Consider the following 12044-nt stretch of genomic DNA (forward strand, 5'->3'; position numbering starts at 1 on the left):
GAACAGTAGTACAATATAATGATTTGTGCAATAAGTAATTTGAATTTTAGAAGAGTATAGTGATAATTCATTACTTGTGATCAGTTCTCCATTATGGGCCAGAGGTCGACCATGCTAATGTGCTCATTTTTGATTCAGTGAAGTAAAGAGGTTTGGGGTATGGGGCTTTGCACTTCTAATGATATTACAAGTCCAATGGAGCTGCATCAGATGTCGCTGTTGGACTGTATGCATTCAGCCTTAGGGTTTAAATGCCCTGCATGTGATCTCCACTTTGATCCCTCTCCCTGCATGCTCTGCTCTCCCTCTGTCATGGCCCCCTTGCTGTGCTGCAGTATTTAAATATGAATGGATGTCACAGACTTATTAATGGGAGTCCTCTCTTTGGGTCCTCACAGATCACACTGATGAAACTTTCACAACACTGGGAGCTCTATGTAGCTGAAGTGTGTGTTCATGCAATATTATAGTTTAAAATAGATTTAAATGTGTGTTGTGAGGGTAATAAGTAAGCTTATACCACAGCACTGTCGAATTCTTGATTCTGATTGGTTAGAAGGTGTTGATTAATTTTCTATAGTAGTATAGTAGTTGTGCTCATTGTAATATGTTATTTTTCCTATAGTAACAGCTAATTCACAGGGACTAGGCAGATGCTCCACAAAAATGGATTAAGAAACGTATATAATTGTAAATTTGGTGAAGTTTTCTGTGAGGAGACATTTATTTAGCATTTTTGGCAGGAGTCTCCAGTGTCAGCATGTAAAAGATATCATTTTAAGTTTTCCCACATGGGAATGTTTTGGCGTTCCTGTTTCTCAGTAAAATGACAAGGTATTTTTTTTTGTCTTATTAATTTGAAGAGAGAATTAAAATAGAGGCAATGACTGTTTATAGCTGCTGTGCTAAGTGTAAGTGATGAGAACCTAACTAAATTGTTGGACAACATTAATTTATTGTTGGCAAATTTTTGTGGATTAAGAAGATTGAAACATTTTGCGAGGTGCTGTAATTGAAAAATAATAAACTTAAGAGTTTACATAGTGAGTGAGAATGGAAAGAGATGGCTCCCAGACAGTCACTGTGTAGTCTTGTGATCATAATATATGATTTTTTTTTTATGTTAGTGTTGTGTGCATATGGTCTATTTTTCGACTTATAAAGGAGGTCAAGGCATGATTATAAAAATTGGTTTAATTTTATAAGTCAATGGACTTCAAAAATGTGTACACAGAAAATTATATCCCTGTGTGTGTGTGTGAGTGAGAGAGTTTATGAAATTGGCTGCACTATATAATGGCTCTTTTAAAACCTTCTGTCTCCCTTTCATGCCTTGAGACCCCTTTCGTCCACATCTGCCAGTTGAACATATACACAACTTCTCTGTGCTTCTCTCTTTGCCTGTGTGTTTGTGTGTGTGTGTGTGTATGTGTGGGGGTATTTTCACCACCCAGGTCTAAAGACCATCGTTGGCGCCTTGATCCAGTCAGTGAAGAAGCTGTCGGATGTGATGATCCTCACCGTGTTCTGTCTCAGCGTGTTCGCCCTCATCGGTCTGCAGCTCTTCATGGGGAACCTGCGGCACAAGTGTGTCATCTGGCCCATCAACATCACTGAGTTATACCAGGCCAACGGCAGCCACACCTTCGACTGGGACGAGTACATCATGAATGAAAGTGAGAGAAGCATCCTGAACCAGATGCTGTAACAGTGCACACACTCTCAGATTTGACATTTATGGGTTTCGGCAGGAGTCTCAGTAATTGAGGAGATCGATTTTATGCCTGGAAGGGATTCAAGTGACTCAGAGTAACTGTAATAGAAAATGAGAAGTTTTGGGGAAATAAATGTTGTTGACCTTCAGGGCTGGAAAATGTTTAAGTAAATGTATTTTGTTACTTTAGCTAAGGATCATTTAAGGGGATTTGTACTTCACCTGACTATAATTGAAAAGGAGTACTTGTAGTTTTACTTAATTACGCTTCCTTGAAAAATGTCTCTCTATTTTAACTGTATTTATTAATTATATTTAAAACATCTAATCACATCCATACAAGCACAAACATCTTTGTACCAAGGCTACATATTTGTTATCATTTGTTCTTCTTCTACTGCCAGGCAAGAGTTTTTCAAAATCTGGCATTTAGTATGTTTCATTACACTTTAATCGCTATTACTGCCACAGACTGACCTGTTCAATCTTTGAAATAATTAATAGAAATGAAATACTGATAGATAGTGTTAGTATTAACTGTTGTATTAATTAGTGCCTAAAGTGCCTAATTAGAGGGATAAAGTTTTTGGATTCTTTCCAATAAGATTAAATCTGGATTGTTACATTAAAATAAAGTCATTTCTCAATTCACTAACATTTTATAATATATATTTATCTATTCATGTACACCTATTCTTTGGATAGATTTTCTAAAATTTTCACACCTATTGGTCCATTTGTTGTGTCAAAGTGAAACTTGATACTTTTGCTTCATCTGCTGTTTGGTTTGGTTTGTTTTCTTACTACACATAATTAAATGTACCAAAAAAAACAAGAACAACATTGAGGGGCATGTAGGGCTGAAAATGCATTCATTCACTGGTCAGAAATACAAAGACAGAAAAAGCTAAACCATTGCCAAGTACACAGAAATAATAATCATAGAGCATAGTGCACAGAAATAATAAGCAAAGAGCACAGAAATAACAAAAGAGCATAGTGCACAGAAATCATAAGCACAGAGCATAGAAATAATAAAAGTCATAAAAATCATCTGAGCACGAAGAACATGAAGCTTCACTTTGCGCAGCTGGATGGATTCAGGATCTAATCACTTTCTTATGGTGTTTGCTTGGAACAGGACCGAGACCACCACGCTCAGATAGTCTCGAACTGGTTGTTTTGGTCTACACTCGATTGCTGTGTTCTCACCTGTCTAACCGAGCTGCACCAAACGGGAAAACACACCAGGGTTTGATTCAAACAGACTAAACTTTTCATATGTGAAGTAAAAATACTAACATATAGGGCGTACAAAAACTTTTGAGTGATACTATATGTTATCATGACTTTCATTCAGAAAAGAAGAAAAGGAAACAAATCTCATGTTGATGTAGACAAATTTGATTCGATTTCTTGCTAAACAAAGAATGAATGTCAACCCCATCCCTAACTCCAGCCTTGACTTTCAAAGGTTATGACTTTAATTTAAAGACCTGATTTATAATTTAATTTGAAATCATTCTTTTCTAAATACTTAGCACATTTAGGAATATGGACATTTCTCAACAAAATACCAATAACTTTACTTTTTAATTAAATTGTTCTGTGCTTTTTCCACCCATGTTAAATTCTACAACCTGGTCCTGGTTAGAAATTCATCTTTTGTATTTTCTTACAATCCTGATTCAATTGTAGTCATTTGTGACTGTAAGAAAAGAAATGAAAAGAAAGGCCAGTAGTCAGGAAAACACTTGGAATTAACTGGAGCTGTTTCTCTGTTTGTCACCAGCCAATTTCTACAAACTCCCTGGCAGTCTGGATGCTCTGTTATGTGGGAACGGCTCCGATGCTGGGTGAGTTGCTCTGCAGTCTCTTTCCCTCAAACCAGCACAACATATCAGCTTAAATACTATTAAACATGGTTCAGCAAAGGAGCCAACTATCCTGGAAGTGCTGCTTCTCATTTAAATAAGTCTGTGTGCTGGAAGGAATCCTGCAGTCTTATTGCGTGTTGTGTGTGTTTCTGGTTAGTCGTTGTCCTGAGGGCTACACATGTATGAAGGCTGGACGCAATCCAAACTACGGCTACACCAGCTTTGACAGCTTTGGCTGGGCATTTCTTGCTCTTTTCCGCCTCATGACGCAGGACTTCTGGGAGAACTTGTACATGCTGGTAAGTGTGCATCATATTTTCTTGAATTAGGGCTGCGCACTATATCATTTGTTCACTGTTATGACGGTTTTAGCCTTGGCAGTACTGACATCGCATTGCAATATGCAATAAGCATTTTTATTTATGATGTTCTGTGAGCATTCTGAGTCATCTTGGTTTTCAGCGTGTGGCAGTGTAATCATAGTAAGTTATTTTTGTCCATATAATGCAGTGCTATTGAATTCTTGAATCTGATTGGTCAGGAGGTGTTGATTCATTTTCTATAATAGCACTGCTCAGACAGTTAACGCACCCATTCTAATTCTAATGTTGTCATTTTCCATAATAACAGCTATTTCACACACACACTAGTTTGGCAGACGCTCCACATAATCTAAAAGTAAAAACAAATAATGAAGTTATTCCAACAAAGAAAAAAGTGTAATCGTTGATATGGTAAACCTTTCTGTGACGAGGTGTTTATTTAAGGAAGGAGTCTCTAGTGTCAGTGCTTTGTAGCAGTCAGGAAGTTTTCAACCACACCAGTATTTTCAGGACAGATGACGTAGCATTTTGTGGTTTCTCTGTAACTTGACAAGCTGCATTTTTTTGGCCTTCTTTTTCTTCATTCATTTTGTGGATGTTCCACAACATTATTAACTATAAATGGATAAAAAGTATGACACATTGTTCTTTAATACATAAATAATCACAATCATGGCTGTAGTAGAAGTGGAATAAAACATATTGGGACAAGCTGTTATTGGAAAATAATCAATTTCTGGGTGGTAACAGTAATTCCATGTCTTCATACTGCTCCATCATTGATTATTTTCCTATAAAGGCATGCCTTATCATGTTTATTCCTTTTTTATGAATATTTTAAGGCATATTTGATTATTTTACAATCTTAAATGATTTTGATTTTTATTTTACATTCCAACAAACATGTACTGCTTTGTAGAGCAAAGGCAAAAAGCTTGTTATTGCAAGCATTTGAATGCTCTATTGTTTTTATGACTTGCTACTTAAAATGCAAAATATGCAAGTCAATTCAAAAATGTTCTGACATAAAATATAAATGTGCAATTTTCATTTTATGTATATTTCTATGCTGGTCAAGCAACACATGCCACCAGTTTTCTTCCTCCACCCAGAGAGTGAATGTAATACTCTCTAAATAATATGCTCTAAATTGGATTATATGTAGCAGTGAGTCTGAGCTGCTGTAGCTCGGTGTGTTCAGAGTGGAACGTCGTAGGCTGCTCTGTAATGGCTGAAACACTTTAGAATACAGGAGCGACCGGGAAGAGGCATGAAATATTAACCTGCAGATTACAGCACAGGCAGACTGATGAGAAATGACTCCCAGATGGGAGCACATAGCCTACCCTATTTTTGGTCCAAGCTTTGAATCTATGTTTTTAGTATTTGCTCACTTTCATGTCATGCTTGTCGCCGGCCCCCTGCTTCTCTGTAAGGCACAGGGCTATATTTACACCAACTCACCTCCGAATGATGCAGCTGTTGTCCAGACTCATGGTGTGAACTACATTTCTTTCTTCTGGAATGTCTTGATGTGCATGAAACCACCTCAAAACCTCAAAAATTCATATATGTTATTCAATAATACCTCAGTAATTTTAAAATCTCTTTACATGAGATTATTGTGGATGGTACCACTTAGAAACCATGAAGATGGCTTTGGACTTCAGTTGATATGAACAGTTTGCTATGATGGCTTAGGACTACAATTGCTATGATAGCTTTAAGACTGCAATTACCACAAATAGTTTTGCACTCAAGTCTCCATCAGTGAACATACATGACTTCATGCATAAACTATAATGAACTATTGTGGTTACACACTTGTACTTTTTGACCATACAGTATACAGTTGTAGGAGGGAATTATTTATAATCGCACTATCCCGTGTGACCAAGATGAGGATGGGTTCCCTTTTGAGTCTGGTTCCTCTCAAGGTTTCTTCATATCGTCTCAGGGAGTTTTTCCTTGCCACTGCTGCCTCTAGCTTGCTTATTAGAGATAAATTCATAAATTTAAAATTTATTATATCCTGAAATTATATATTTCCATAAAGCTTTAATGCTTTATAATATGCTATATAATGCTTTGTGACAATGTCCATTGTTAAAAGCGTGAAACAAATAAAATTTAATTTAATTAATTCAAATAATGTATTTATTAGAGGGAAGAAGATTTTAGTTTTTGGGAGGGCTTGAGGTGGATGTGACTGTAACAGTTGTTTAAATTTCCTCATAGCAGTCGTCTGAGCTCAAAGAGTTTTTTCTTCTGAGCCAGGTTCCTCTAGCAGAATTATTTTTAAATGCTGCATCTCAATTCATTGTTACAGTCCACTTATTAGCTGCAGACTTTCATTGATCTTACTGTATACATATGTGACAATATTTCATGAAATGTATTTATTTGGAATATGGAACCATGACATAAGCATTTTATGAGGCAGAGTTTCATGTCCATTGAGCCTTGATGTTATCATTCTAGACTGATGCTGAATGAGAAAATAGATATCCAAGATATCTGAGATCCTTGACCTATAATGTCCCATTATAACATTACTTAGTGACATTTCCACATTATCAAAACCAGATCATCTTAAACCTTCCACATTAATATATCTAGCTATTGAGACTGTGTTACTTAACTGGAAAGAGAAAACCAAAATATCCATAAAACATTGTCCTTATCCTCTTAACAGATCAGTAAAATCCAGTAACAATATTAAACGCATCAAAGAATCCTGGTCTTATTTTTTTTTTCTATAGATCTTTTTTTTTTCATCTTTTCTGTTTTTATAATACTGTACGCTGAATAATAAACTTTTTTTGTATAATACACATTTCAATTTATAATACACTGAGAGATAATGATAATTTTTTTGTATTTCTTATAATACCTTGAGATCTTTCTTCTTTTTTATTTTATTTTTTCATTTGTAATATTAGGAAAAGTGGGTGGAGAGAAAGGGGAAAATGGCTTGATGACAAGTTGCCCTGTCTGATTGTTTTTCCTTCACTTTTGGGCTTTCCCAAGGTCCCAAAGACACAGGTGTCCTATTAATTTCACATTACTGAGATGTAAATAATACACAAAAATGACAGTAAAATAAATATCACAGTGTAACAAACTTCATAGATGGGCAAGGAGGAGGTAGAGTCTTCACTGAGAAATGAGCTGTATTTTTTTTTTTTTAAATCAGAATTAAAATCCATGTGTCTGTTTCTCCGAAGTCAGGACTGGTAAAGAACATTTGAGCAAAGCTACATTGCTGTATCCTCTAGCAGTTCTCTGGTATCCATAGAAACTGACAGAATGAACCAATCAAAACTCTCATATTAAACTGACTCAAATTGGTTTCCCTGACTCCAAACATACAAATATTTTTATATTCTCTTTGGCCTGTCATTGTTTTAAAACAAAAATAAGTGGGTTTAGTGGTGGGTATAAGCATAAAACCATCATTAAAAGCCAGTAAATGTAGAAAACCTGGTGTGAAAGGGAGTGTATAGGTGTATGAGATCAGCTCCACCAAAGTTTAGGCCCCATCCTTTCTGTGCAATATGACTAAAGTATGTTTGTACACTGAGAGCATGTGAAAGTAGGTCAGATGGAGAATCAGCATAATCAAAAGGATCTTGGCTTCTCAAAGGGCACATTCTGATTACACTATAACTTACAGTTGGATTATTTAATGCATTTTTGCTATTGGTTCCCATTCCGGATTCTTCTGGGAAGGCTTTCCACTAGATTTTAGAGCGTGGCTGTGGGGATTTGTGCTCATTCAGCCACAAGAGCATTAGTGAGATCAGGCACTGATGTCGGGTGATAAGCCTGTAGTGCAGTTGGAGTTCCAGTTCATGCTAAAGGTGTTCAGTGGGGTTGAGGTCAGGGCTCTGTGCAGGCCACTTGAGTTCTTCCACTTCCAACCTTGGCATGCCATGTCTTCATGGAGCTCACTTTGCGCACAGGGGCACTGTCATGCTGGAACAGGTTTGAGTCCCTTAGTTCCAGTGAGGGGAATTTGTAATGCTATGGCACATAAAGACATTTTAGACGATTGTGTGCTTCCAACTTTGTGATAACAGTTTGGGGAAGACCCACACATGGGTGTGATAGTCAGGTATCCACATACATTTGACCATATGGTGGATTTATAAGGGAGAAACACAAACAAACAAACAAACAAACAAATAAATAAATTTTATTGATAAAACCATTTTAAAAACAAATTTGTAAAATGAGAATGAGTAAAACAGCGATAAATTTAAAGTGAAATAAATAAGAGAAAAAAAGGGGGAAATGACAGAAAAATGACAGAATTATTGAATATTAGTCAACTTTTTTTGCAAGTCACTATATGCTAAGTACTGAGGTTTCCTACCAAACACCTAAACTTGTTTGGCACTGGAATAATTTTTTTTTTTTTTACTTTTTTGTGTTCCACAGACTCTAAGGGCAGCAGGGAAGACCTACATGATCTTTTTCGTGCTGGTGATCTTCGTGGGCTCCTTCTACCTGGTCAATCTGATCCTGGCTGTGGTGGCCATGGCCTATGAAGAGCAGAACCAGGCCACCATGGAAGAAGCAGCACAGAAAGAGGAGGAATTCAAAGCCATGCTGGAACAGCTTAAGAAACAGCAAGAGGAAGCCCAGGTTACTGATATTACCGCATAGTGTCCTCTCTATAGCTGTAGGACTATCCTTTGACTACTACTATTAGTAATTTGTAATGTTTTGTTGCTGCGCTTTCGCATGTTGATATTTTGGGCACATATTGACTAATCCCTCGGTTGGTGACTGTCGCAGGCAAACGCCATGGCCACATCAGCAGGTACGGTGTCAGAGGATGCAGCGGAGGATGATGGAGTGGAGAACTTGTCGTGTAGCTCCTCCGAGATGTCCAAACTCAGTTCCAAGAGCGCCAAGGAGCGCAGGAACCGCAAGAAGAAGTGGAAGCAGAAGGAGCAGGACAGGGAAAAAGGGGACAGTGAGAAGTTTGTCAAATCTGAATCGGATGATGGCAGCAGGAAGAGGTTCCGTTTCCCTGACAACCGCTTAGGCCGAAGGTCCTCCATCATGAACCAGGTGAGTCACAGGAGTGTGTGTGTGTGTGTGCACAGAGCTGAAATGACATTTTAAAGAAAGAACATTTGTATTTATTGTGAATGTTCACTATTTCATTATATAGGTCATAACATTCCATTATTTCATTAGTTGGGTATAAGACTTCCCGTCTAACATAATTACAATGGATTACTGCTGGAATGGTATGAAAACTTATGTAATTTTAACATCCAATCCAATATCATGTTTATATGCAACATTGTCATATTTGCTTACTACATTATGAAGAAAACATTAAATGTCATGGAACACTGCAGTGGCAATGCAAGCATTTCATTAATTAAATTAGATTTATTCATTTGGCAGATGCTTTTATCCAAATTGTCTTCTGAGCAGATAAGGGTTAAGGGTGTTTTCTCAAGTGCCCAACAGTAGCAGCAGCTCAGCGGTACTGGGATTCAAACTCACAATCTTCTGATCAGTAGTCCAGAGCAATAATCAATGCTCCATCACAGCCCCAATTATGAGAAACTTCTAGAGTATATATACTTCTAGAGTGTGTGTATATATACAGACACACACACACACTCTAGAAGTATATATACTCCATCATGAACCATGAACTTTAGTTCACTTTTAGCCTTCAACAAATTATGAAAATAAAAAGAGCTATGATCTTTTTTTCCTGACTGTTAAAAAATTATGAAGCCTGCTGCATAATATAACAGTATAATTATGACATTGATGGAATAACTGTGTCAAAGTACCTTGCCAAAACAAATACAATCCCACTTGAGAGAGGAAGAGTATTTTTGTCTTGATCTTTTACATGCTCTCTACTGAAGCTCTAGCTTTTTTCCGCTTCACTTCAGTCTCTCCTCAGCATCCCTGGCTCGCCCTTCTTATCACGCCACAACAGCAAGAGCAGCATCTTCAGCTTCAAAGGCCGCTGCCGGGACGCTGGCTCTGAGAACGAGTTTGCAGATGACGAGCACAGCACTGTGGAGGAGTGCGATCAGAGACGTGGCTCGCTGTTTAGCCCGTACCGCCGCAGCAGCTACAGTGGCTACCATGGCAAACACAACAGCACGGTGGACTGCAATGGGGTTGTGTCTCTAATCGGGCCTGGTCCGGGAGGACGCCTACTGCCTGAGGTGATAATAGATAAGGCAGCTTCTGACGACAGCGTAAGGACAGCTACGAGTAGATCAGTATAGGCACGGACATCTTTCCTCTCTGAGCCTTGGCTTTCATTTTCTTTTCTCTGTTTTCTCCCTCTCCTTTTTCTCCTGCATTTGACACTTTGTTTATGGTTATTATTTTGACTTTGCTCTCTCTTTTGCCCTCTTTGTTTTGGGTTGAAGCTCGGTTAGCTAGCTGCCTGTGGCTGCTGCCCTTGCAAGAATGAAAATGAGAATTATAATGTAAAAAAAAAAAAAATGCAGAAGCTATTTGCACCCAGGTGAAAACAGAAATGTATAATTTTTGTGCCCAGTTTAGTTTAGGTGCTAATTTTAGGTGCTAATTTCCGCCCACTGGCTTGGTCTCCCTCTATCGCATGATGGCTAACACTTGCTTGCAAACATGACCACTGTTTTGTTTTAAATACATAAAAGTTAGCCTAACGTTAGCTGGTTTAGACAATATAACAACCTAATGTTAGCCGTCACACTTGGCTACTAGATTACACTATGTAATACATTATTTAATTATATAACAGTCTAATGGTCGATATCATAATAGGGAACTTTGCTACTGGTTTAATTAAACAGTTTAACAGTTAGCCTAATGTTGGCTAGCTTTCCAATAACTTTGGCTACTGGTTTATACATTATAATAGTTAGCTTAACATTGTCTAGCTTGCTACTGGTTTACATTCGAGATAGGAAAAAAAAAGCATATCAATAGCTCACCCAATAGTTGTGGTTTTACATTACACAGTATAATAGTTGCCCTAATGTTTACGAGCTTGCTAGTGAACGAACCTGTCTATTAGTTTCAGTTACATAATCATTCTGTTAACTAGCTTGCTAGCAAACCTGGCTAATGGGATCAGTTAAAAAATAGTTCTCCTAATGTTAGCTGGCTTGCTACTGAGCTTGGGTAATGCATTCAACTGCATTGTAGTTATACTAATATTATTGTTAGCTTGCTAGCTACCCTGGTTGCTGATTTACACACTGTAATATTTAGCCTAATATCAGCTAATTGTCTGGAGTCATAGGTGTCTGGATTACACAAAATACTATTTAGCCAAATGTTAGCAAACTTGACTAGCTACTAAAATAATTATGCTAGGTTTAGGTAGCTGGCTAGGTTGTTAATGTTACTAAAGTCTGTTCTGTTCCACATGCTCATTTCTTTAAGGTACTTTAGGGACTTGAATAGCTGTACCGGGTGCAAATAGATACTCAGGAAGGGGAATCTTGCTTCTGGAAGAACTGACAATAATATATGAAACTAGTTGCTGAACGGAGTTGCCACGTTATTAGTTAGTGAATCAGTTCACCTAATAAACTGGCAACCTAGTTTATATTTGCATAAAATACTGGATAAGATTGCACTAAATATCTTTTATCAGAAATAAAGGATGTACATTTTGTGAACATGCATGTTTCATTAGCTGTAGATAAGCATTGTTGTCTTCATTTGGAGTTTGTCCTTCCTTTGGACATTTCATTTCTTCCACATCTGCATTTTTCTCCTTTGTCTCCTTTGTTATGTGTGTTTATCCATCGTGTGATATGTATTTAAATGTGTAAATATGTTTCACTGTCCTTCCGTACATCTTCAAATGATCTCCTGCGTATTGCTTTTAAGATGTGAAACTGAAATGCATTTTCAGATGCATTAATGGAAGATGGACATTAAGATCTCACTTCTGCATATGTCTGAGCACTTAGGCCATTTTAACCATCACTATGGTGTTTTAGGCGATTCCCATTGTGTGTCCAAGATGAACAGTAATGCACATCCTGTCTGTTTCATCAGGCTTTAGATCACATAATTGTCTGTTATTGTGTGTGTGTTTGTGTGTGTGTGTATGGTGTACAAGAAGAGGGACAGGCT

The 12044-nt window shown here is 37.4% G+C and overlaps 1 protein-coding gene across 6 annotated transcripts in view; it reads left to right on the forward strand.

The window, feature by feature from the left end:
• scn8aa (sodium channel, voltage gated, type VIII, alpha subunit a) overlaps positions 1 to 12044 on the forward strand; it is a 63612-nt gene that overhangs the window by 21080 nt on the left and 30488 nt on the right. For 4 of the 6 annotated variants that reach the window (XM_053240675.1, XM_053240673.1, XM_053240672.1 and 1 more), the window contains exons 7-12: positions 1455 to 1676; positions 3507 to 3570; positions 3749 to 3890; positions 8358 to 8564; positions 8718 to 8996; positions 9848 to 10162. In XM_053240675.1, coding sequence (XP_053096650.1) covers positions 1455 to 1676; positions 3507 to 3570; positions 3749 to 3890; positions 8358 to 8564; positions 8718 to 8996; positions 9848 to 10162 — 1229 coding nt within the window. The remainder of the gene's footprint in view (positions 1 to 1454; positions 1677 to 3506; positions 3571 to 3748; positions 3891 to 8357; positions 8565 to 8717; positions 8997 to 9847; positions 10163 to 12044) is intronic. The other 2 variants (XM_053240677.1, XM_053240676.1) reach the window with 1 other exon arrangement.

The sequence above is a fragment of the Pangasianodon hypophthalmus genome, chromosome 16 (assembly GCF_027358585.1).
Source record: "Pangasianodon hypophthalmus isolate fPanHyp1 chromosome 16, fPanHyp1.pri, whole genome shotgun sequence".
In the NCBI taxonomy this organism is placed as follows: Eukaryota; Metazoa; Chordata; class Actinopteri; order Siluriformes; family Pangasiidae; genus Pangasianodon; species Pangasianodon hypophthalmus.